General features: G+C 45.2%; 1 protein-coding gene across 1 annotated transcript; it reads right to left on the bottom strand.

Annotated features, from left to right (window-relative positions):
- Positions 1 to 302: 302 nt before the first annotated feature.
- LOC129811283 (RNA polymerase-associated protein RTF1 homolog) lies at positions 303 to 27,281 on the bottom strand. The gene is made up of 16 exons (XM_055862460.1): positions 27,104 to 27,281; positions 25,904 to 26,035; positions 25,474 to 25,636; positions 24,897 to 25,095; positions 22,698 to 22,830; positions 20,108 to 20,364; positions 19,347 to 19,824; positions 18,762 to 18,844; positions 16,418 to 16,505; positions 15,983 to 16,090; positions 14,951 to 15,028; positions 14,337 to 14,458; positions 12,065 to 12,122; positions 7,532 to 7,606; positions 5,242 to 5,464; positions 303 to 1,894 (listed from the first exon to the last, which is right to left on the bottom strand). The coding sequence occupies exons 1-16, from the start codon at positions 27,185 to 27,187 to the stop codon at positions 1,788 to 1,790; spliced, it is 2,388 nt and encodes a 795-aa protein (XP_055718435.1). The 5' UTR covers positions 27,188 to 27,281; the 3' UTR covers positions 303 to 1,787.
- Between the last annotated feature and the right edge of the window lie 5 nt (positions 27,282 to 27,286).

Raw genomic sequence — 27,286 nt, forward strand, 5'->3', positions numbered from 1 at the left:
CTGATGCTAACCGCTTCGCGGGATCGAAACTCAGGAGAAAAAAAAAAGCTAAACTAGCTAGTAGTCAAACTTTCCAATAGACTTAACATTTTTCCAAAAAACAACAAACTTTGTCCCAAACAAACCGAGCGCTGCTATTTTCCTTCCAACAGGGTAGATATTTGTTGGGACTTTTGTCTGGTGATTAACTTGAAAGATGTTTAAATTTTCACTATTGGAACCCTGTTACAAATAAGGGAACAGGGAGACTTTTGAAGACACACTCGTTGGGATAGCTCAAAACACAAAACGGAAACCAACGATACGAAACACTGCCCCTCTTTATTCTGCCTCACTCCAAACTGTAATATATACACATGGCATGCCACATCAATACAGGGACTGACTAAATACACAATCGATAACACTTAGAATCTGCTCTGAAAATGGGAGGTAAACAACAAACAAAAAAAACTAGAGATTAAAAGAAAAGATCCATGTAAATTGATAGATTCATCCGTTTCTTTTTTTTGGTAGACTTGAAAAAAAAAAGTGACATGTACTGTCCAGTAAGTAGATAACGGGCTATGCAGTCTAAAATAGGGACAGGGAACGAGAGGGTGAGAAGAGAGAACAGGGAAAGGGAGAGGGAACGGGAATGTCCCCCACTGCAGTCTCCCAGCCCTGGGTCTCTATCTAGAGGGAGAGGGGAGGAGACCGAGAGACAGGGGACGAGAGGGTGAGAAGAGAGAACAGGGAAAGGGAGAGGGCTCAGGGGTTCTTCCTAGGTTCTGGCCATTCTAGGGAGTTTTTCCTAGCCACTGTGCTTCTACACCTGCATTGCTTGCTGTTTGGGGTTTTAGGCTGGGTTTCTGTACAGCACTTTGAGATATTAGCTGATGTACGAAGGGCTATATAAATACATTTGATTTGAGCTCTGCAGTCTAAGAGGCTCAGGGGTGAAGTTTCCCACTTAGCTACAGATCTAAAATCAGTTTCTCCTCGCTCCAAATCCTAACCTCAACCGTTAGTGGTTGACCCAAGATCAGCGTCTAGAGGCAACTTCACCCTATAACCTCTAGTGAACCGTGCAGGTGGAACTGCTCTGAAATCAGGTACGAAAGAAATCCAGGCTGTTGTTGATGGGGAAATCAGATACAGTATTTCAACAATCTAAGTCTGACAAGACGGTGTCCTTTCACAAGCATTGTGCCCTGGACACCAAAGGAGTGAACTTCAGATCCGTATGAGGGAGAACCAACGTAAGATTTATTTATAAAAACATAGAAATAACTAATAAAAATAATAAAAACATTTGAAGTACGACTTTGCACATAATAAACGCAAAAATAAAATGTGGACAACTTTTTTCTAAGAGAGAAACTTGGAGAGAAAAAAAGTTGTCTTCTCTTAATATATCCTATCAGTTTTAAAATGGACAGTCTCTAGTGTACACACACTCTGTCCCCTCTCACACACACACACACACACACACACACACACTTACCTCTCACACACTTACCTCTCATTCACACACACACACACTTACCTCTCACTCACACACACACTTACCTCTCACTCACACACTTACCTCTCACTCACACACACACTTACCTCTCACACACACACACACACACCTCTCACTCACACAGGGGTAGAATTGCCAACCAACACATGCAGGTGGTTCTGACTGAGGGGTTAGGCTATTAGATCATTAGACCAAGCCCCCCTTCCTCTTCCTGTAGTTCATTAGACCACAGCCCCTCTTCCTGTAGTTCATTAGACCACGCCCATATTCCTGTAGTTCATTAGATCAAGCCCCTCCTCTTCTTGTAGTCCTCCAGGTTGAGAGATCTGCGTGGAGCCCCGTCCTTTACTGCCAAGGTGTTAGCGCTCACCGACAGAGACTTGGCTTCTGAAAGACACCGGAAAAACAACATTAGTATGACATATCCTGTTACAGTTCAGGTGTTGGGTGAAGTTGTCCCTAGACGCTGACCTTGAATCAGTGTAGCTTTCCCCCCCACTAATGGTTAACGTTGGGATTCGGGGAGAGGAAACTGATCCCAGATCTGTACCTCTGGAAAACTTCACGATGGAGGAGCATACTCAAAAGCAGGATCAAGATCAAGCTAACTTGCCTAAATATTCTGAAATAACTTTAGATTTTTTTAGAAAGACAAGCTTGTAATTGGCAGCATGGCCTAATGGACTCAAAACACATAACTAGCTTTCTTATTGAAAAAAAAAAAAAAAATCTGTTAATTCTGGTTGTTTATCGAAGTTAGCTGGCTAACTAAAGATGAGAATCTTTTCTTTGGCCTGCTGGAAGTCATTTTGCAGGGCGCTGGCAGTGCATCTCCTTGCACTAAGGCGGAGGTAACGGTCCTGCTGCTGGGTTGTTGCCCTCCTACGGCCTCCTCCACGTCTCCTGATGTACTGGCCTGTCTCCTGGTAGCGCCTCCATGCTCTGGACACTACGCTGACAGACACAGCAAACCTTTTTGCCACAGCTCGCATTGATGTGCCATCCTGGATGAACTGCACTACCTGAGCCACTTGTGTGGGTTGTAGACTCAGTCTCATGCTACCACTAGAGTGAGAGCACCGCCAGCATTCAAAAGTGACCAAAACATCAGCCAGGAAGCATAGGAACTGAGAAGTGGTCTGTGGTCAGCACCTGCAGAACCATTCCTTTATTGGGGGTGTCTTGCTAATTGCCTATAATTTCCACCTTTTGTCTATTCCATTTGCACAACAGCATGTGAAATTTATTGTCAATCAGTGTTGCTTCCTAAGTGGACAGTTTGATTTCACAGAAGTGTGATTGACTTGGAGTTACATTGTGTTGTTTAAGTGTTCCCTTTATTTTTTTGAGCAGTGTATAATTTGTGCACATTTATTACAAATAAAAACAGAAATACCTATTCAGACCCCCATTTTTCACATTTTGTTACTTATTCTAAAATTGATTAAATAATTCCCCCCCCTAATCACACAATACCCCATAATGACATCACAATACCCCATAATGACATCACAATACCCCATAATGACATCACAATACATCATAATAACAAAGTGAAAACAGGTTTTTAGAAATGTATGCACATTTATTGAAAATAAAAAACAGAAATACCTTATTTACATAAGTATTCAAACCTTTTACTCAGTACTTTGTTGAAGCACCTTTGGCAGTGATTTCAGCCTCGATTTCTTCTTGGGTATGACGCAACAAGCTTGGCGTACCTGTATTTGGGGAGTTTCTCCCGTTCTTCTCTGCAGATCCTCTCAAGCTCTGTCTGGTTGGATGGGGAGCGTCGCTGCACAGCTATTTTCAGGTCTCTCCAGAGATGTTTGATCGGGTTCAAGTCCGGGCCACTCAAGTACATTCAGAGACTTGTCCTGAAGCCACTCCTGCGTTGTCTTGGCTGTGTGCTTAGGGTCGTGGTCCTGTTGGAAAGTGAACCTTCGTCCCAGTCTGAGGTACTGAGCAAGCATTCATCAAGAATCTCTCTGCACTTTCATCTTCCCCTCAATCCTGACCAGTCTCCGTGTCCCTGACCCTGCAAAACATCCCCACAGCATGATGCTGCCACCACCATGCTTCACCGTAGGGATGGTGCCAGGTTTCCTCCAGACGTGACGCTTGGCATTCAGGCCAAAGAGTTCAATCTTGGTTTCATCAGACCAGAGAATCTTGTTTCTCATGGTCTTAGAGTTTAGGTGCCTTTTGACAAACTCCAAGCGGGCTGTCATGGAAGCCTCTTCTCAGTAAAAGGCACATCTGGGCAATCTACCGTTAAAGGTCTGATTGGTGGAGAGCTGCAGAGATGGTTGTCCTTCTGGAAGGTTCTCCCATCTCCACAGAGGAACTCTGGAGCTCTGTCAGAGTGACCATCGGGTTCTTGATCACCTCCTTGACCAAGGGCCTTCTTCCCCGATTGCTCTGTTTGGCCGGGCGGCCAGCTCTAGGAAGAGTCTTAGTGGTTCCAAACTTCTTCCATTTAAGAATGATGGAGGCCACTGTGTTCTTGGGGACCTTCAAAGCTGCAATAATGTTTTGGTACCCTTCCCCAGATCTGTGCCTCGACACGATCCTGTCTTGGAGCTCTACGGACAATTCCTTCGATCTCATGGCTTGGTTTTTTCTCTGACATTCACTGTCAACTGTGGGACCTTATATAGACAGGTGTGTGCCTTTCCAAATCATGTCCAATCAAATGAATTTACCACAGGTGGACTCCAATCAAGTTGTTGAAACATCAAGGATGATCAATGGAAACAGGAAGCGACCAGAGCTCATTTGAGTCTCATAGAAAAAGGTCTGAATATTTATCTAAATAAGGTATCTTGTATACATTTTGCACAATAAAATTCGCTTTGTATTGTGTGTAGATTAATATTTATTTAACTAGACAAGTCAGTTAAGAACAAATTCTTATTTACAACGACGGCCTACCCAGAAGACACTGGGCCAATTGTGCGCAGCCCTATGGGACTCCCAATCACAGCCGGATGTGATACAGCCTGGAATCGAACCAGGGACTGTTTGACGCCTCTTGCACCGAGATGCAGTGCCTTAGACCGCTGAGCCACACGGGAACCCATGATGAGGAATTTGTTTATTTAATACATTTTAGAATAAGGCTGTAACGTAACAAAATGTGGATCAAGGGGGTCTGAATACTTCCCGAATGCACTGTATGTAGAATTATATCAATTAAACAAATTGTATAACATTGAAGTTCTTAAAATTACAACAACAAAAATTATAATTGGACTTTGACTGGCCAATGCCTGTATGAACCCTGCTTAAATGATGTATAGTCCTAGGCCTGTTGTTGTATAGGTGAAGTTAAGGGCCAATTTTGTATAAGTGTAACGGATGTGAAAAAAGTTATACTGTTACATATATTCCTCTAAGTACACATGTGAACTGCATAAAAATAATTTTAATCTTGGTTTCAAACCATAAAAATAAAAAAACGTTGATCCCAATGTCACACCTTGGCCCCATTATTTATTTTAAAAAAGACCCTCGTATCTTATAACATTTCAACCGGGGACCGACGCGTATCGGTGAATCTTTACATTCCTCTGACTAATGCATTGATCCTGCTGTGTAGTATAGTATAGTATAGACCCCTATGGGCTACCAGCAGCACTACCGACCCCACACCACAAAATTGAACAATCCCCTTGGAGACGGGTGTCCGACCCGTGAACCCACCACTTTACGCTCGTTACGTACAAACTCACCTGCATTGGGAACCTGTAGGTCGATCTTGACGTCAAAGTCGTGGACTTTAAAGAGGTCCTCTGATAGGTCGCTGGTGTTCTTAGTCGGGTCGATGACTTTCAGAGCAGCCTGTCCCGCTCCCCTGCCCATCTCAAACTCCAAGTCCATCTCTTTGCCCGACCCTTCTCCGTACTTCTCATTGAGGTGCTGGAGGATAGCTGCATGGACTGAAGGGTCTCTGGCCTGTGGGAACACAAACACAGACAGACACACAAGTTAATCTGAATATTATACATATATTATAATATTATACATCCCAAATGGCATCCTACCCCAACAGAGACTTACGTTAGACACCATGGTGGAGAGAGAGAGACTTACGTTAGACACCATGGTGGAGAGAGAGAGAGAGACTTACGTTAGACACCATGGTGGAGAGAGAGAGAGAGACTAACATTAGACACCATGGTGGAGAGAGAGAGAGAGACTAACATTAGACACCATGGTGGAGAGAGAGAGACTAACATTAGACACCATGGTGGAGAGAGAGAGACTTACGTTAGACACCATGGTGGAGAGAGAGAGAGAGAGACTTACGTTAGACACCATGGTGGAGAGAGAGAGACTTACATTAGACACCATGGTGGAGAGAGAGAGAGAGAGACTTACATTAGACACCATGGTGGAGAGAGAGAGAGAGAGACTTACGTTAGACACCATGGTGGAGAGAGAGAGAGAGAGAGAGACTTACGTTAGACACCATGGTGGAGGAGAGAGAGACTTACGTTAGACACCATGGTAGAGAGAGAGAGACTAACATTAGACACCATGGTAGAGAGACTTACGTTAGACACCATGGTAGAGAGAGAGACTTACGTTAGACACCATGGTGGAGGAGAGAGAGACTTACGTTAGACACCATGGTGGAGAGACTTACGTTAGACACCATGGTGGAGGAGAGAGAGACTTACGTTAGACACCATGGTGGAGAGAGAGAGATACTTACGTTAGACACCATGGTGGAGAGAGAGAGAGACTTACATTAGACACCATGGTGGAGAGAGAGACTTACGTTAGACACCATGGTGGAGAGAGAGAGAGAGAGACTTACATTAGACACCATGGTGGACAGAGAGAGACTTACGTTAGACACCATGGTGGAGGAGAGAGAGACTTACGTTAGACACCATGGTGGAGAGAGAGAGAGAGACTTACGTTAGACACCATGGTAGAAAGAGAGACTTACGTTAGACACCATGGTGGAGAGAGAGACTTACGTTAGACACCATGGTGGAGAGAGAGACTTACGTTAGACACCATGGTGGAGAGAGAGACTTACGTTAGACACCATGGTGGAGAGAGAGAGAGAGACTTACGTTAGACACCATGGTGGAGGAGAGAGAGACTTACATTAGACACCATGGTGGAGAGAGAGAGAGAGACTTACGTTAGACACCATGGTGGAGAGAGAGAGACTTACGTTAGACACCATGGTGGAGGAGAGAGAGAGACTTACGTTAGACACCATGGTGGAGAGAGAGACTTACGTTAGACACCATGGTGGAGGAGAGAGAGACTTACGTTAGACACCATGGTGGAGAGAGAGAGAGAGAGACTTACGTTAGACACCATGGTGGAGGAGAGAGAGAGACTTACGTTAGACACCATGGTGGAGAGAGAGAGAGAGAGAGACAGAGAGAGACAGAGAGAGAGAGACTTACGTTAGACACCATGGTGGAGGAGAGAGAGAGACTTACGTTAGACACCATCGTAGAGAGAGAGAGAGACTTACGTTAGACACCATCGTAGAGAGAGAGACTAACATTAGACACCATGGTGGAGGAGAGAGAGATTTACGTTAGACACCATCGTAGAGAGAGAGAGAGAGAGAGACTTACGTTAGACACCATGGTGGAGGAGAGAGAGAGACTTACGTTAGACACCATGGTGGAGGAGAGAGAGAGACTTACGTTAGACACCATCGTAGAGAGAGAGAGAGAGAGAGAGAGACTTACGTTAGACACCATGGTGGAGGAGAGAGAGAGACTTACGTTAGACACCATGGTGGAGGAGAGAGAGATTTACGTTAGACACCATCGTAGAGAGAGAGAGACTTACGTTAGACACCATCGTAGAGAGAGAGACTTACGTTAGACACCATGGTGGAGGAGAGAGAGAGACTTACGTTAGACACCATCGTAGAGAGAGAGAGAGAGACTTACGTTAGACACCATCGTAGAGAGAGAGAGAGACTTACGTTAGACACCATCGTAGAGAGAGAGAGAGAGAGAGAGACAGAGAGAGACTTACGTTAGACACCATGGTCGGTTTGCATTGCCGTCTAGTAAACGGGTCCATCTGCAGCTTGGCATTCTGTCCCTCAGCCTGAAAGAGAAATAGTAGAATATTATAATAATAATAAAAAATGTAACCTAACAAGGAGTCGTAATAAGCAATAGAATATAAATGTATACTGAATCAACAATATAAAACGCAACATGTAAAGTGTTGGTCTCATGTTTCATGAGCTGAAATAAAAGATCCCAGAAATGTTCCATACGCACAAAAAGCTTATTTCTCTCAAATTTTGTGGACAAATTTGTTTACATCCCTGTTAGTGAGCATTTATCCTTTGGCAAGAAAATCCATCCACCTGACAGGTGTGGCATATCAAGAAGCTGATTAAACAGCATGATCATTACACAGGTGCACCTCAAAATCAAATGTTATTTGTCACATGTGCCGAATACAACAGGTGTAGTAGACCTCACAGTGAAATGCTGAATACAACAGGTGTAGTAGACCTCACAGTGAAATGCTGAATACAACAGGTGTAGTAGACCTCACAGTGAAATGCTGAATACAACAGGTGTAGTAGACCTCACAGTGAAATGCTGAATACAACAGGTGTAGTAGACCTCACAGTGAAATGCTGAATACAACAGGTGTAGTAGACCTCACAGTGAAATGCTGAATACAACAGGTGTAGTAGACCTCACAGTGAAATGCTGAATACAACAGGTGTAGTAGACCTCACAGTGAAATGCTGAATACAACAGGTGTAGTAGACCTCACAGTGAAATGCTGAATACAACAGGTGTAGTAGACCTCACAGTGAAATGCTGAATACAACAGGTGTAGTAGACCTTACAGTGAAATGCTGAATACAACAGGTGTAGTAGACCTCACAGTGAAATGCTGAATACAACAGGTGTAGTAGACCTTACAGTGAAATGCTGAATACAACAGGTGTAGTAGACCTCACAGTGAAATGCTGAATACAACAGGTGTAGTAGACCTCACAGTGAAATGCTGAATACAACAGGTGTAGTAGACCTCACAGTGAAATGCTGAATTCAACAGGTGTAGTAGACATTACAGTGAAATGCTGAATACAACAGGTGTAGTAGACATTACAGTGAAATGCTGAATACAACAGGTGTAGTAGACCTCACAGTGAAATGCTGAATACAACAGGTGTAGTAGACCTCACAGTGAAATGCTGAATACAACAGGTGTAGTAGACCTCACAGTGAAATACTGAATACAACAGGTGTAGTAGACCTTACAGTGAAATGCTGAATACAACAGGTGTAGTAGACCTCACAGTGAAATGCTGAATACAACAGGTGAAGTAGACCTCACAGTGAAATGCTGAATACAACAGGTGTAGTAGACCTCACAGTGAAATGCTGAATACAACAGGTGTAGTAGACCTCAGTGAAATGCTGAATACAACAGGTGTAGTAGACCTCACAGTGAAATGCTGAATACAACAGGTGTAGTAGACCTCAGTGAAATGCTGAATACAACAGGTGTAGTAGACCTCACAGTGAAATGCTGAATACAACAGGTGTAGTAGACCTTACAGTGAAATGCTGAATACAACAGGTGTAGTAGACCTCACAGTGAAATGCTGAATACAACAGGTGTAGTAGACCTTACAGTGAAATGCTGAATACAACATGTGTAGTAGACCTCACAGTGAAATGCTGAATACAACAGGTGTAGTAGACCTCACAGTGAAATGCTGAATACAACAGGTGTAGTAGACCTCACAGTGAAATGCTGAATACAACAGGTGTAGTAGACCTCACAGTGAAATGCTGAATACAACAGGTGTAGTAGACCTCACAGTGAAATGCTGAATACAACAGGTGTAGTAGACCTCACAGTGAAATGCTGAATACAACAGGTGTAGTAGACCTCACAGTGAAATGCTGAATACAACAGGTGTAGTAGACCTCACAGTGAAATGCTGAGTACAACAGGTGTAGTAGACCTCACAGTGAAATGCTGAATACAACAGGTGTAGTAGACCTCACAGTGAAATGCTGAATACAACAGGTGTAGTAGACCTCACAGTGAAATGCTGAATACAACAGGTGTAGTAGACCTTACAGTGAAATGCTGAATACAACAGGTGTAGTAGACCTCAGTGAAATGCTGAATACAACAGGTGTAGTAGACCTTACAGTGAAATGCTGAATACAACAGGTGTAGTAGACCTCAGTGAAATGCTTCGTGACATGCCCTTAACCAACAATGCAGTTAAGTATTTACTCAAATAAACTCCAGCGGGCCACAAATGTGCATGTGTCTGCTCAAACGGTCAGAAACAGACTCCATGAGGGTGGTAATGAGGGCCCGACGTCCACAGGTGGGGGTTGTGCTTACAGCCCAACACCGTGCAGGACGTTTGCCATTTGCCAGAGAACACCAAGATTGGCAAATTCGCCACTGGCGCCCTGTGCTCTTCACAGATGAAAGCAGGTTCACACTGAGCACATGAGCACATGTGACAGACGTGACAGAGTCTGGAGACGCCGTGGAGAACGTTCTGCTGCCTGCAACATCCTCCAGCATGACCGGTTTGGCGATGGGTCAGTCATGGTGTGGGGTGGCATTTCTTTGTGGGGCCGCACAGCCCTCCATGTGCTCGCCAGAGGTAGCCTGACTGCCATTAGGTACCGAGATGAGATCCTCAGACCCCTTGTGAGACCATATGCTGACACATGCACATGTGGCCTGCTGGAGGTCATTTTGCAGGGCTGGCAGTGCATCTCCTGGCACTAAGGCGGAGGTAGCGGTCCTGCTGCTGGGTTGTTGCCCTCCTACGGCCTCCTCCACGTCTCCTGATGTACTGGCCTGTCTCCTGGTAGCGCCTGCATGCTCTGGACACTACGCTGACAGACACAGCAAACCTTTTTTGCCACAGTTCGCATTGATGTGCCATCCTGGATGAACTGCACTACCTGAGCCACTTGTGTGGGTTGTAGACTCCGTCTCATGCTACCACTAGAGTGAGAGCACCGCCAGCATTCAAAAGTGACCAAAACATCAGCCAGGAAGCATAGGAACTGAGAAGTGGTCTGTGGTCACCACCTGCAGAATCACTCCTGTTTTGGGGGGTGTCTTGCTAATTGTCTATAATTTCCACCTTTTGTCTATTCCATTTGCACAACAGCATGTGAAATTTATTGTCAATCAGTGTTGCTTCCTAAGTGGACAGTTTAATTTCACAGAAGTGTCATTGACTTGGAGTTACATTGTGTTGTTTAAGTGTTCCCTTTATTTTTTTGAGCAGTGTAATTAAGGAGCAACAATAAAATAGTAACCAGAGACAACAAAAGGCCTCTAAAACGTGCAGGTTTGTTCCACAACACAACGCCACAGAAGTTTCAAGTTGAGGGAGCGTGTAATTGGCATGCTGACTGCAGGAATGTCCACCAGAGCTGTTGCCAGAGAAATGAATGTTCATTTCTCTACCATAAGCCGCCTCCAATGTCATTTCAGAGAATTTGTCAGTACGTCCAACCGGCCTCACAACCGCAGACAGCGTGTATGGTGTGGGCGAGCGGTTTGCTGATGTCAACGTGGTGAACAGACTGCCCCATGGTGGCAGTGGGGTTATGGTATGGGCAGCCAAAAGCTACAGACAACCAATACAACAGCATTTTATCGATGGCAATTTGAATGCACATAGATACGGTGACGAAATCCTGAGGCCCGTTGTGGTGCCATTCATCATATATGGCGTCGTTTGCTGATGTCAACGTTGTGAACAGAGTGCCCCATAGTGGTGGTGGGGTTATGGTATGGGGCAGGCATAAACTACGGACAACGAAAACAAATGTATTTTATATATCCCAATTTGAATGCACAGAGATACCATGAAGAGAACCTGAGGCCCATTGTCGTGCCATTCATCCGCTGCCATCACCTCGTGTTTCAGCATGATAATGCACGGCTCCATGTTTCAGCATATAATACACAGCCCCATGTCGGAAGGATCTGTACACAATTCCTGGAAGCTGAAAATGTCCCAGTTCTTCCATGGCCTGCATACTCAGACATGTCACACATTGAGCATGTTTGGGATGCTCTGGATTGACATTTACGACAGCGTGTTCCAGTTCCCGCCAATATCCAGAAACTTCACACACAGCCATTGAAGAGGAGTGGGACAACATTCCACAGGCCACCAATCAACAGCCTGATCAACTCTATGTGAAAGAGATGTGTCACGCTGCATGAGGCAAATGGTCACACCAGATACTGACTGGTTTTCTGATCCTTTTTTTAAGGTATCTGTGACCAACAGATGCATATCTGTATTCCCAGTCATATGAAATCCATAGATTAGGGCCTAATGAATTTATTTCAATTTACTGTTTTCCTTATATGAACTGTAACTCAGTAAAATCTTTGTAAAGTATTGCATGTTGCGTTTATATTTATGTGCAGTATACAAGTATATTTATAACAAACCAAAACTTTAACTGATTAAAAACAGAATTGCGATGAGATTTCTTTGGTACAGATGGAGGCTGGGATACTTACGACTAGAGCCTTCTCAGACTCTACAATGTTCCAGCTACGATTCCTCTGGTTGATGTAGCTGGAGGAGACAGATAGGTTTAGATACAATGCATTCGGAAAGTATTGAGACCCCTTGACTTTTTCCACATTTTGTTACGTTACAGCCTTATTCTAAAATGGATTCAATTTCCCCCTCCCCCCTCATCAATCTACTACACACAATACCCCATAACAACAAAGCAAATACAGGTTTTTATAAATGTTGGCAAATTTATCAAATCTCAAACTGAAATATCATATTTACATAAGTGTTCAGACCCTTTACTCAGTACTTTGTTGAAGCACTTTCGGCAGCGATTCCAGCCTCGAGTCTACTTGGGTATGACGCTACAAGTTTGGCACACCTGTATTTGGGGAGTTTCTCCCATTCTTCTCTGCAGATCCTCTCAAGCTCTGTCAGGTTGGATGGGGAGCGTCGCTGCACAGCTATTTTCAGGTCTCTCCAGAGATGTTTGATCGGGTTCAAGTCCGGGCTCTGGCTGGGCAATTTAAGGACATTCAGAGAATTGACCCGAAGCCACTACTGCATTTTGGCTGTGTGCTTAGGGTCGTGGTCCTGTTGGAAGGTGAACCTTCACCCCAGTCTGAGGTCCTGAGTGCTCTGGAGCAGGTTTTCATCAAGGATCTCTCTGTACTTTGCTCTGTTCATCTTCCACTCGATCCTGACTAATCTCCCAGTCCCTGCAGCTGAAAAACATCCCCGCAGCGTAATGCTGCCACCACCATGCTTCACCGTAGGGATGGTGCCTGGTTTCCTCCAGACGTGACGCTTGTCATTCAGGCCAAAGAGTTCAATCTTGGTTTCATCAGATCAGAGAATCTTGTTTCTCATGGTCAGAGTCCTTTAGGTGCCCTTTGGTAAACTCCAAGCGGGCTGTCATGTGTCTTTTACTGAGGAGTGGCTTCTGTCTGGCCACTCTACATAAAGGCCTGATTGGTGGAGTGCTGCAGAGATGGTTGTCCTTCTAGAAGGTTCTCCCATCTACACAGAGGAACTCTGGAGCTCTGTCAGAGTGACCATCGGGTTTTTGGTCACCTCCCTGACCAAGGCCTTTCTCCCCCCGAATGCTCAGTTTGGCCGGGCGGCCAGCTCTAGGAAGAGTCTTGTTGGTTCCAAACTTCTTCCATTTAAGAATGATGGAGGCCACTGTGTCCTTGGGGACCTTTAATGCTACAGAAATGTTTTGGTACCCTTACCCAGATCTGTGCCTCGACACAATTCTGTCTCGGACCTCTACGGACAATTCCTTCGACCTCATGGCTTGGTTTTTGCTCTGACATTCACTGTCAACTGTGAGACCTTTATATAGCCAGCTGTGCGCCTTTCCAAATCATGTCCAATCAATTGAATTTACCACAGGTGGACTCCAATCAAGTTGTAGAAACATCTCAAGGACGGCCAATGGAAACAGGATGCACCTGAGCTACATTTACAGTCTCATAGCAAAGGTTCTGAATACTTATGTAAATAAGGTATTTCTGGGTTTTATTTGTAATAAATGTGCACACATTTCTAAAAACCTGTTTTCACTATGGGGTATTGTGATGTCATTATGGGGTGTTGTGATGTCATTATGGGGTGTTGTGATGTCATTATGGGGTGTTGTGTGATGAGTTTGATATTCCTTTAAAATAAATCTAGGGTCTTATTCTGGTGACCGATGCTTGGCTGCCGTTGAACAAATATTCTCGCTCTTATCCATAACAATCTCATCATGTAGACTAGCCGCGCCGGTTGTTGTAAAACAGATTAAAGGGATAATCACTGCACTAGTTAGCCGTTAGCGCTAGTTAGCCGTTAGCGCTAGTTAGCGCTAGTTAGCGCTAGTTAGCCGTTAGCTCCAGAAACGACCTTCAAACTGCACGCAGAGACATAAAATAGTATCCACGAGTTCATCTGACTCCGGGTAAGTGTTGAAAATATCCCATTAACGTGTTGGATGACATTTACATTTAATTCAATGTTTCTTCACTTTAAAAAAAAACATTGTAAAAGTGAGGTTTACCCCATGCGTGTTTCATTGGGCCCCAAAATTGGATCTTACTATACATACATTCATCAACTCCCCCCCCCCCCCCCCCCCACAGTTTCATGTGTTTGGTACAGTCAGCTCCGTTACACAAGCGATGTGCTTCTACTCAGGTCGTTGTATGAACCGTTTTAAAATCGAAGACTCTAAACAAATGAAGTTTATTATTATTATAAAATATAATATGATGATGATTGTGTTACCTGATGGCAGAGATGTTTTTGGTCCTCTGTCTGTCCAGATGCTCGGCCCTCTCCTCCAGCTCATTCAGCTGGTCCTGGATCTCTTTGGCTCTGTCTCCTTCTCCACTCTCCTCGGCCATGGCCTGGAGGAAGACACCAGTCAAGTTCATTTGTCGTGCAACAGGATACACATGGTACACATGAAATGCTGACCTGCAGATTCACCGTGGAGACCAGATGAACAATTACATGGAATCAGAAAATAAAACTCGATGGAATAAACAGTGTACACACACATTAAAGCGCACACACACACCGTACACCACACACACAGTACACACAGACACACCGTACACACAGACACACCGTACACACAGACACACCGTACACACACACACACACACACACACTAAAGCACACACACCGTATACAAAAGACGCCGCACACACACACACAGTACACACACACCATACATACACACACACATTAAAGCACACACACCGTACACAAAACACACCGTACACAAAACACACCGTACACAAAACACACCGTACACACACACAAAACACACCGTACACAAAACACACCGTACACACACACAAAACACAGTACCCAGGAGATGTTAATGTACCTACCTTATCTTTGAGTAGTGATGTTTTCTTCATGGCGTAGTTAGAAGGAGCCTTTCTGAATCGGTCTTTCTCTTTAACGATCTGTGGATCAACAAACTAGGTCAAAGTTCAACACTACAATGAGCATCATTAATATGGCACAAAATAGGTACGACGGGTTAATAAGCCTGTACAAATGAGACCAATACTGTATCCTCAATGGCACCCTACTCCCCATATAGTGCACTACTTTAGACCAGGGCCCTATTCCCTATATAGTGCACTAATTTAGAGCCCTATTCCCTATATAGTGCACTACTTTAGACCAGGGCCCTATTCCCTATATAGTGCACTACTTTAGACCAGGGCACTATTCCCTATATAGTGCACTACTTTAGACCAGAGCCCTATTCCCCATATAGTGCACTAATTTAGAGCCCTATTCCCTATATAGTGCACTACTTTAGACCAGGGCACTATTCCCTATATAGTGCACTACTTTAGACCAGAGCCCTATTCCCTATATAGTGCACTACTTAGACCAGGGCCCTATTCCCTATATAGTGCACTAATTTAGAGCCCTATTCCCTATATAGTGCACTACTTTAGACCAGGGCCCTATTCCCTATATAGTGCACTACTTTAGACCAGGGCACTATTCCCTATATAGTGCACTACTTTAGACCAGAGCCCTATTCCCCATATAGTGCACTAATTTAGAGCCCTATTCCCTATATAGTGCACTACTTTAGACCAGGGCACTATTCCCTATATAGTGCACTACTTTAGACCAGAGCCCTATTCCCTATATAGTGCACTAATTTAGAGCCCTATTCCCTATATAGTGCACTACTTTAGACCAGGGCACTATTCCCTATATAGTGCACTACTTTAGACCAGAGTTCTAATCCCTATGGAGTGCACCACTTTAAACCAGAGGTCTATGGACCCTACATAAGGAATAGGGTCCCTGGTTTAAGTAGTGCACTATATAGGGAATAGGGCTCTAAAGTAGGGCACTACATAGGGTGATATTTGAGATGGACAGATACTTACATCCTCGATGTCTTTGTCGTTGAATTTGTAGTTACAAGCCTCTTTGATGGCCTGCTCCTTCTTATTGATCTCATCTAGAGTGGGAACCTGCATACTGGCTATGATCATCTGTAGACAGAGAGAGGAAAACATCAAGAGACTCGACTCCACGACAGGCCCGACGTAACCGTGTATAACAGAACCCTGCTTCTCCACGAGACACCCATTCAAGATCCAAAACATTCATCTTTCCGTTCACTTTGGATATTCTCTGGTCTGTTGTTACAAATCTTGCCGTCTACCAGGAGGAGGAGGAGGAGTTCAAGCAACCGTGCTCCTCTATCCAATCAGCATGTTCCCACGGGTACTTCCTCAAGTCAACCATCCAACCAGAAATCTCCTTTACCACTTCATCAAGTCAACCATCCAATCAGCATGCTCCTCCAGTCAACTCACCGCCTCCTTCCACTTCATGAACTCGTTTTCTGTGAACTCCTGATTGGACACAAACTCCAGTCTGAAGACTCGGGTGTCACCACCATGCCTAGAGGAGAGAGATATGGGGACAGGGCACAGAGAAACCGTCAGCACAGAAAAACCGTCACAGACAAAAAGACAGAAGTAGTGAAACAAAAAGAGGAGAGAGAGCGCGAGCAACAAAAAGAGGAGAGAGAGCGCGAGCAACAAAAAGAGGAGAGGAAACAGGGAGAGGAAACAGAAAGAGGAGAGGAAACAGGGAGAGGAAACAGAAAGAGGAATAGAGAAAGAGCGCGAGAAACAGAAAGAGGAGAGAGAGCACGAGAAACAAAAAGAGGAGAGGAAACAGAAAGAGGAGAGGAAACAGAAAGAGGAGAGGAAACAGAAAGAGGAGAGGAAACAGAAAGAGGAGAGGAAACAGAAAGAGGAGAGGAAACAGAAAGAGGAGAGGAAACAGAAAGAGGAGAGGAAACAGAAAGAGGAGAGGAAACAGAAAGAGGAGAGGAAAAAGAAAGAGGAGAGGAAACAGAAAGAGGAGAGGAAAAGCTAACTCTCTCTCCTCTGCTCTCATCCTTCTAGACCTATCGGCTGCCTTCGATACTGTGAACCATCAGATCCTCCTCTCCACCCTCTCCGAGTTGGGCATCTCCGGCGCGGCCCACGCTTGGATTGCGTCCTACCTGACAGGTCGCTCCTACCAGGTGGCGTGGCGAGAATCTGTCTCCTCACCACGTGCTCTCACCACTGGTGTCCCCCAGGGCTCTGTTCTAGGCCCTCTCCTATTCTCGCTATACACCAAGTCACTTGGCTCTGTCATAACCTCACATGGTCTCTCCTATCATTGCTATGCAGACGACACACAATTAATCTTCTCCTTTCCCCCTTCTGATGACCAGGTGGCGAATCGCATCTCTGCATGTCTGGCAGACATATCAGTGTGGATGACGGATCACCACCTCAAGCTGAACCTCGGCAAGACGGAGCTGCTCTTCCTCCCGGGGAAGGACTGCCCGTTCCATGATCTCGCCATCACGGTTGACAACTCCATTGTGTCCTCCTCCCAGAGCGCTAAGAACCTTGGCGTGATCCTGGACAACACCCTGTCGTTCTCAACTAACATCAAGGCGGTGGCCTGTTCCTGTAGGTTCATGCTCTACAACATCCGCAGAGTACGACCCTGCCTCACACAGGAAGCGGCGCAGGTCCTAATCCAGGCACTTGTCATCTCCCGTCTGGATTACTGCAACTCGCTGTTGGCTGGGCTCCCTGCCTGTGCCATTAAACCCCTACAACTCATCCAGAACGCCGCAGCCCGTCTGGTGTTCAACCTTCCCAAGTTCTCTCACGTCACCCCGCTCCTCCGCTCTCTCCACTGGCTTCCAGTTGAAGCTCGCATCCGCTACAAGACCATGGTGCTTGCCTACGGAGCTGTGAGGGGAACGGCACCTCAGTACCTTCAGGCTCTGATCAGGCCCTACACCCAAACAAATGCACTGCGCTCATCCACCTCTGGCCTGCTCGCCTCCCTACCACTGAGGAAGTACAGTTCCCGCTCAGCCCAGTCAAAACTGTTCGCTGCTCTGGCACCCCAATGGTGGAACAAACTCCCTCACGATGCCAGGACAGCGGCGTCAATCACCACCTTGCGGAGACACCTGAAACCCCACCTCTTTAAGGAATACCTAGGATAGGATAAAGCAATCCTTCTGAACCCCCCCCTTAAAAGATTTAGATGCACTATTGTAAAGTGGCTGTTCCACTGGATGTCATAAGGTGAATGCACCAATTTGTAAATCGCTCTGGATAAGAGCGTCTGCTAAATGACTTAAATGTAAATGTAAATGAAAAAGGAGAGGAAACAGGAAGAGGAAACAGAAAGAGGAAACAGAAAGAGGAAACAGAAAGAGGAAACAGAAAGAGGAAACAGAAAGAGGAAACAGAAAGAGGAAACAGGAAGAGGAAACAGGAAGAGGAAACAGGAAGAGGAAACAGGAAGAGGAAACAGGAAGAGGAAACAGGAAGAGGAAACAGGAAGAGGAAACAGGAAGAGGAAACAGGAAGAGGAAACAGGAAGAGGAAACAGGAAGAGGAAACAGGAAGAGGAAACAGGAAGAGGAAACAGGAAGAGGAAACAGGAAGAGGAAACAGGAAGAGGAAACAGGAAAAGGAAACAGAAAAAGGAAACAGGAAGAGGAAACAGGAAGAGGAAACAGAAAAAGGAGGAGAGAAAGAGGAGGAGAGAAAGAGGAGGAGAGAAAGAGGAAGAGAAGCCAAGGGTCGTAGCAGGTAGGAGGTGAGTAGTTGTAAATGAAGGATGCCGTACTGTAACTGTAGTCCTTTGTTCGTCCGGGTCGTTCCCAACTGGTACACTTTAGCCGTCTCCACCACGTCAACTATTTCAGCCACCTTATCACAGGGAATTACAAGAAAAACTCATTATTGAACATAACTGAAAATAACTAAGTGGGACTAAGGACTCAATGGACCGGTTTCCCAGACACAGAAATTCACCATTGAGCATGATTTTCAGTCTAGGACTAGGTTTAAAAGATGCAATCAAGCTATTTTTACTTTTACTGTTGTAAACAATATCCCACGAATTAATACAGTAATGTACACAGACACAAGGGTAAAGAAAATATGTTTTGAGCAAAATAATGTTTGTTTTTTTAAGACACAAGTTCAAGAAGTAATAGGCCGGTGCCCTCTCATGTCATCAGCCTCCATCTTGCCTGAGGAACAATAGAGAGCTAACGAGGAAGCCCCCCCCCCTCCGTGCCATGTCATGAGGATACCTGGACCACCTATTGAGATGTGCCTTTTGTTCAGTAAATCAGGTGATAAATTAGCTGAGAGTAGGACTTTAATCTGGCTCAGGGAAACAGCCTGAATAAATACATCTCGTTACCCTGTAAACTGGTTTGCTACTACTGTTCCCGATGCCTATCCGTACGAAGCAGCCTGAATAAATACATCTCGTTACCCTGTAAACTGGTTTGCTACTACTGTTCCCGATGCCTATCCGTACGAAGCAACCTGAATAAATACATCTCGTTACCCTGTAAACTGGTTTGCTACTACTGTTCCCGATGCCTATCCGTACGAAGCAACCTGAATAAATACATCTCGTTACCCTGTAAACTGGTTTGCTACTACTGTTCCCGATGCCTATCCGTACGAAGCAACCTGAATAAATACATCTCGTTACCCTGTAAACTGGTTTGCTACTACTGTTCCCGATGCCTATCCGTACGAAGCAGCCGCTGACAGTCTTCTGGAAGAACGGCATGTGACACCAGCGCTCCAGTTTGTGTCGGGACAGACGGATCCGGTTCAGCTCGTCTGGCAGTGACACGGGCTGAGATTTTGGTGGGGTCTCCCCTTTCCTGGAAACATCCCCAGACAGAAAACACAGAAACATTGGTCACTGATCGTTGGTCAAGCAGAAAGGTTTCAGAGGTAGTCAGAAATAAAAGTTACAAGGTTACTGAAATGGGATTTCTTAGACCAACTAAATCTTCAAGACCAAATTCAACAAAGTTATATAGACCTATTAAGGAACTACTAATTTGCAGTGTTTCACATTAAACTCCAGCAATACCAGTAACCTTTGTACGAATTGTTTTAATAAAATAAAAATCAACCCACAGCTGATGGATAGATACTCACTCTTCGTCTTCGGAATAAGATGAAGAACGTGAACTGCGATCACTCTTTACTGAGGATTTGTCGTCATCCTCCTCCTCTTCCTCCTCCTCATCGTCGGAGTACACCTCGCTGGTCTTCAGGGGCTGCCGTTTCGCCAGGAGCTCCGCTGTCCTGGTTTTCTTCTTCTCTCGCTCCGCTTTCAGTTCCTCCATGGCCTGAGACTTTTTATCCAGCTTCTCATCCCGTTTAGTTCTCCTCTCCTTGTTGTGAGACATAACCTACAGGAGAACGCAGTCACAATGTACCGGTAAGGACTATGGAACACAATGTACCGGTAAGGACTATGGAACACAATGTACCGGTAAGGACTATGGAACACAATGTACCGGTAAGGACTATGGAACACAATGTACCGGTAAGGACTATGGAACACAATGTACCGGTAAGGACTATGGAACACAATGTACCGGTAAGAACTATGGAACACAATGTACCGGTAAGAACTATGGAACACAATGTACCGGTAAGGACTATGGAACACAATGTACCGGTAAGGACTATGGAACACAATGTGGTGTGTTGTTTAATAAAGTATGGGAATGTATTCAAAATGACTTTACACATTTTGTTACGTTACAGCCTAATTCTAAAAATAATTTAATCCATTTTTCTCCTCATCAATCTACACACAATACCCAATAATGGCAAAGTGGAAACAAGTTTTTAGAAATTTAAAAAAATAAATAAATACGTATTTACATAAGTATTCAGACCCTTTGCTATGAGACTCTAAATTGAGCTCAGGTGCATCCTGTTTCCATTGATCATCCTTGAGATGTTTCTACAACTTGATTGGAGTCCACCTGTGGTAAATTCAATCGACATGATTTGGAAAGGCACACACCTGTATATATAAGGTCTCACAGTTGACAGTGCATGTCAGAGCAAAAACCAAGCTAAGAGGTTGAAAGAATTGTCCGTTGAGCTCCGAGACAGGATCGTGTCGAGGCACAGATCTGGGGAAGGGTACCAAAACATTTCTGCAGCAGTGAAGGACCCCAAGAACACAGCGGCCTCCATCATTCTTAAATGGAAGATGTTTGGAACCAACAAGACTCTTCCTAGAGCTGGCCGTCCGGTCAAACTGAGCAATCGAGGGAGAACGGCCTTGGGAGAGATGGGAGAACCTTCCAGAAGGACAACCATCTCTGCAGCATTCCACCAATCAGGTCTTTATGGTAGAGTGGCCAGACGGAAGCCACTCCTCAGTAAAACGCACAACAGCCCGCTTGGAGTTTGCCAAAAGGCACCAAAAAGACTCTCAGACCATGAGAAACAAGATTCTCTGGTATGATGAAACAAAGATTGAACTCCTTGGCCTGAATGCCAAGTGTCATGTCTGGAGGAAACCTGGCCCCTTGATGGCATCATCATCATGCTGTGGGGGATGGTTTTCAGTGGCAGGGACTGGGAGACTAGTTAGGATCAAGTGAAAGATGAACAGAGCAAAGTACAGAGAGAGATCCTTGTTGAAAAGCTGCTCCAGAGCACTTAGGACCTCAGACTGGGGTGAAGGTTCACCTTCCAATAGGTGAATGACCCTAAGCACACAGCCAAGACAAAGCAGGAGTGGTTTTGGGACAAGTCTCTGAATGTCCTTAAGTGGCCCAGCCAGAGCCCGGACTTGAACCCGATCAACCATCTCTGGAGAGACCTGAAAATAGCTGTGCAGCGACGCTCCCCATCCAACCAGACAGAGCTTGAGAGGATCTGCAGAGAAGAATGGGAGAAACTCCCCAAATACAGGTGTGCCAAGCTTGTAGCGTCATACCCAAGAAGACTCAAGGCTGTAATCGCTGCCAAAGCTGCTTCAACAAAGTACTGATTAAAAGGTCTGAATACTATTTCGAAAAAACATTTTTTGCTTGGTCATTATGGGGCATTGTGATGTCATTATGGGGCATTGTGTGTAGATTGCTGAGAAACAAACCATTTAATCGATTTTAGAAGAAGGCTGTAACGTAACAAAATGTGAAAAAAGTCAAGGGGTCTGAATACTTTCCAAATGCACTGTACTTTCACATTCATGTGCTGCTGCTGCTAATATGTTCTTTATTTTACTCTTATTATCTATCCTGATGTCTAGTCACTTTACCCTGCCTTCATGTACATATCTACCTCAAATACCTTATTATTATCTATCCTGATGCCTAGTCACTTTACCCTGCCTTCATGTACATATCTACCTCAAATACCTTATTATTATCTATCCTGATGCCTAGTCACTTTACCCTGCCTTCATGTACATATCTACCTCTAATACCTTATTATTATCTATCCTGATGCCTTCATGTACATATCTACCTCAAATACCTTATTATTATCTATCCTGATGCCTGGTCACTTTACCCTGCCTTCATGTACATATCTACCTCAAATACCTTATTATTATCTATCCTGATGCCTTCATGTACATATCTACCTCAAATACCTTATTATTATCTATCCTGATGCCTAGTCACATTACCCTGCCTTCATGTACATATCTACCTCCAATACGTCTTACTCCTTCACAGTGCGTCTTTAGAATTGTTTCAGAGGATGAACTTACCACCTGCAGGTCCTGATGAGTCCGGTCTTCATGATGACCGGATGATCTCTTCTTCTGTTCTTCCTCGTCTTTCTTCTTCTTCTCCTCTTTCTCCTTCTTCTTCGCCGTCTTCAGTTTCTTTTTTATTTCAAATCTGTACAGAAGATGTTCGATTATGGGATATACATAGCAATAAATCAAGATATACATATCAAGGGATAGTCATAATTATTTTATTTTTTTCTTCTGTTTTGTAAAATTATGTATTTTTATTTTATTTAACTTGGCAAGTCAGTTACACCGGCCAAACCCGAACGACGCTGGGCCAATTGTGCGCAGCCCTATGGGACTCCCAATTACGGACAGTTGTAACACAGCCTAGATTCGAACCAGAGTGTCTGTAGTGACGCCGCTAGCACTGAGATGCAGTGCCTTAGACCGCTGCGCCACTCGAGAGCTCTAAAGGTGATGGCGGTGAATGAATGACAACAATGGGCCTCAGGATTTCGTCAATATATCTCTGTGCATTCTAATTGCCATTGATAAAATGCAATTATGTTCCAATTCTCTAACACAACATTGGCAGCGGCTTATGGTAAAGAAATGAACATTTAAAATGTTGCTTTTATATTTTTGTTGAGCACACACAATCTCAGTCACAACTCTCCTGCCCTACGGCAGTCTCAGTCACAACTCTCCGGCCCTACGGCAGTCTCAGTCACAACTCTCCGGCCCTACGGCAGTCTCAGTCACAACTCTCCGGCCCTACGGCAGTCTCAGTCACAACTCTCCGGCCCTACGGCAGTCTCAGTCACAACTCTCCGGCCCTACGGCAGTCTCAGTCACAACTCTCCTGCCCTACGGCAGTCGGTCACAACTCTCCTGCCCTACGGCAGTCTGTCACAACTCTCCTGCCCTACGGCAGTCAGTCACAACTCTCCGGCCCCACGGCAGTCTCAGTCACAACTCTCCGGCCCCACGGCAGTCTCAGTCACAACTCTCCGGCCCCACGGCAGTCTCAGTCACAACTCTCCCGCCCTACGGCAGTCAGTCACAACTCTCCCGCCCTACGGCAGTCTGTCACAACTCTCCCGCCCTACGGCAGTCTCAGTCACAACTCTCCCGCCCTACGGCAGTCTCAGTCACAACTCTCCCGCCCTACGGCAGTCTCAGTCACAACTCTCCCGCCCTACGGCAGTCTCAGTCACAACTCTCCCGCCCTACGGCAGTCTCAGTCACAACTCTCCTGCCCTACGGCAGTCTCAGTCACAACTCTCCTGCCCTACGGCAGTCTCAGTCACAACTCTCCTGCCCTACGGCAGTCTCAGTCACAACTCTCCTGCCCTACGGCAGTCTCAGTCACAACTCTCCTGCCCTACGACAGTCTCAGTCACAACTCTCCTGCCCTACGACAGTCTCAGTCACAACTCTCCTGCCCTACGACAGTCTCAGTCACAACTCTCCTGCCCTACGACAGTCTCAGTCACAACTCTCCTGCCCTACGACAGTCTCAGTCACAACTCTCCTGCCCTACGGCAGTCTCAGTCACAACTCTCCTGCCCTACGGCAGTCTCAGTCACAACTCTCCTGCCCTACGATAGTCTCAGTCACAACTCTCCTGCCCTACGACAGTCTCAGTCACAACTCTCCTGCCCTACGACAGTCTCAGTCACAACTCTCCTGCCCTACGACAGTCTCAGTCACAACTCTCCTGCCCTACGGCAGTCTCAGTCACAACTCTCCTGCCCTACGACAGTCTCAGTCACAACTCTCCTGCCCTACGACAGTCTCAGTCACAACTCTCCTGCCCTACGGCAGTCTCAGTCACAACTCTCCTGCCCTACGGCAGTCTCAGTCACAACTCTCCTGCCCTACGGCAGTCTCAGTCACAACTCTCCTGCCCTACGGCAGTCTCAGTCACAACTCTCCTGCTCCTCCTAGTCTCACCTTATATTCTTCATATGAACTACTAACAATACAATAACAGTTCACAAGCAGACCCGGATCTGTACTCAACGATCACTCAACGATCACCCAGGGACTGCGGTTGAAAATTAGCCGGCTGGCTAAAACCGGCACTTTTACTGAAACGTTGATTAATGTGCACTGTCCCTGTAAAAATAAACTCAAACTCAACTTTTGCTTCTTAGTCCAGGACTAGGCAAAATTTGCATCCAGGAAACTGTCCCTTATAGTTCCAACTTCCTGCAGTAGTCTTACCTCCTCTTGAGCACCTCCCTCTTCTCTATCCTGTTGAAGAGCTCCTGCTCCCTCTCCTTCTCAGTCATCTGCTCCAGCCGAGCCCTGTCCTCCTCGTCTCCCATCAGGTCCTCTCCGTAGCCGTCCCTGAACACATCGTCCTCCGACGAGGAGTCTGAGCTGGAGGCAGAGGTGTTGCTCTCGGAGTCAGACACCTCACCTGGAGGAAGAGACCATTACATAATAAGATAGATAAACTTCTCTCTCAATGTGTCTTTCTGTGATTCCACGTCTCCTATCGCCTGGAGGAGGAGACCATTACATGAAGTTAGTTAGCATTATTAGTTGGTAGATACGCAAAAGTCAAATCAACTGGTCAAATTAACCACTGGCAGCAATCAACAACTCACTTGGGGGTCTATCTCAATTAGTCTTTCAAAGATTACTTGCATCCCATCTCCTTTTCAAGTGTATATAGAATGAGAAGATCCGTGGTCTCTCCCCTCCAATGTGTTTTGAGAAGGAGCCAAGGAGAGAGGATGAGAAGTATAGAGGAAAGATGAATGGAGAATGAGCCCAGGGTCTCAGGACAACGTACCCTCCTCGGGGGCAGAACTGTCAGCTGAACTGTCTCCACCAGAACTACCGGACGCTGCAGCTTTATGAACCCTCTTCTTCTTCGCCGCCTCTTTCTTCTTCTCTGTTGTTGTCGGTTTCCCTGGCTTAACTTTCTTCTTGACTTTAGGACCCCCGGCAGTCCACTATGTGAAAACAACAATACGCATAGAATCAGCAAACACAATGTTGTCACGTGGAGCATCAAGTACTGTATAAAACAAATATAGTGATAATAACATGACTCTTTCATGCCACTAGTATAAGGGCTGGTTTCCTGGACCCAGGTCAAGCCTAGTCAGGGACTAAAACATTTTATTTAAAAAAAGGAGATCCTCAGTTGAGCATGCTTCTTAGTCCAGGAAACCAGCCCTATGGAGATCAAAATAGATATAGAGAGAGGAGATTCATACCTCATCGTCACTGTCTGACGTCTCCGAGTCTGATGAAGCTGCAGGCTTGCTGACTGGCTGGTCATCCTGCTGGTTATCCTGCTGGTCATCCGAGTCCACCCTCTTCCTCTTGGTGGCCAGAGACAGAAGCTCCTGGGTACCACAAGGTGAGAGACAGAGGTGAGTGCCTGAACTCCTGATACAGTATATCAAACAGACACAAGGTGGAGAAGTCGACATCCTATTATAAAAATAGGTGTTGTTAACAGTTAATATGGATTGAGACGGAAGCGCCTGGGTATCACATGGTGGGATACACAAGACAGAGGGGTAAGTTTAAAGCCTGGGCGATTGTGTCTGAAAAGGCCTACACAGTGATAGACAATGGGCAGGTAGAATAGTGGAGGAGCCTACATCCTGTATAACATAAGATATGTTCAATAGTTAGTATGGATTGATTTATACAGGATGAATTCTGTATGGCCTGCTCAGAGGACAGCAGAACATGTTACATTTTTGTTGACTACACCTTTACAGTATATTTAGAGGCTTGTTGCATGTGTGGAAGCATTATAGTACTATAGTTTATCAGTCACTCGTCTTTATTATGTGTTCGTATTTTACAGTGAGAAACTTAACTTATTCTATGAGCCCTGTTGAAGCTTGTGTCAATGTTTAATAGTATGTTTACCAAAGCAAAAATGTAATCAACAGGCCGAATTGTTGCTAGCTACCTAACAAATTTACTATCAGGATGTTTAATACCAAAGCTAGCAAATGATCATCTTCACTGCTGCATGTAAGGCTATGCTAAATCTACGATTGACATGTCTTTATAGCAACACCATTGGCTGTACAGAGACGGGACAGTCTATCGTACAACACATTCCCCCGACGCTAACTTTAGCTGGCTAGCTAACGTTAGCTAGCTGTCTTGTCAACATCAAAATAGAACTTCAGCTGCGCCCTTCGGGTCATGCAGAAGATACCGTTATAAATCCGTAGGTCACTTTATCCTCTGATTAGCAAATTATCACAACACTTATTGTTGCTACATGATACTATAAACTGGAACTGAATAAAGCCAATAAAACGTCAGGCCTATGGCGCGGTGTTTTCCTCCAAACTCTAGGCACAGCCAACATTACCTAGTTAGCTCTTATCCAGTTGTCAACACCGAGAGCGGAAAACACAGAGAAACCAGACAGGTTGCATCCTTACCTGATCTAAATTATCATCACTAGCACTGTCTTCAGAGTCAGAGTCGATAACGACTCGACCTTTCCGCTTCTTTACATTCACCATGATTAAGCTATATGGTCGTCGGTGGTGCTGTTGAACATGAGCTAGCTAAACTCCGCAGTCCTCCATAACGGGCGATATACAACTGAACATGCGCAACGA

The sequence above is a fragment of the Salvelinus fontinalis genome, chromosome 15, assembly GCF_029448725.1.
Source record: "Salvelinus fontinalis isolate EN_2023a chromosome 15, ASM2944872v1, whole genome shotgun sequence".
NCBI lineage: Eukaryota > Metazoa > Chordata > Actinopteri > Salmoniformes > Salmonidae > Salvelinus > Salvelinus fontinalis.

Bases quoted from the DNA above. Each gene is read 5' to 3' on its own strand.
- LOC129811283 (XM_055862460.1), bottom strand. From the start codon at position 27,187: ATGGTGAATGTAAAGAAGCGGAAAGGTCGAGTCGTTATCGACTCTGAC. The intron at 16,091-16,417 runs GTGAGTTGACTG...CTCTGTCTACAG, and splicing joins TCATGAAGTGGAAGGAGGCG to ATGATCATAGCCAGTATGCA. The intron at 12,123-14,336 runs GTAACACAATCA...TGTCTCCTCCAG, and splicing joins AAAAACATCTCTGCCATCAG to CTACATCAACCAGAGGAATC.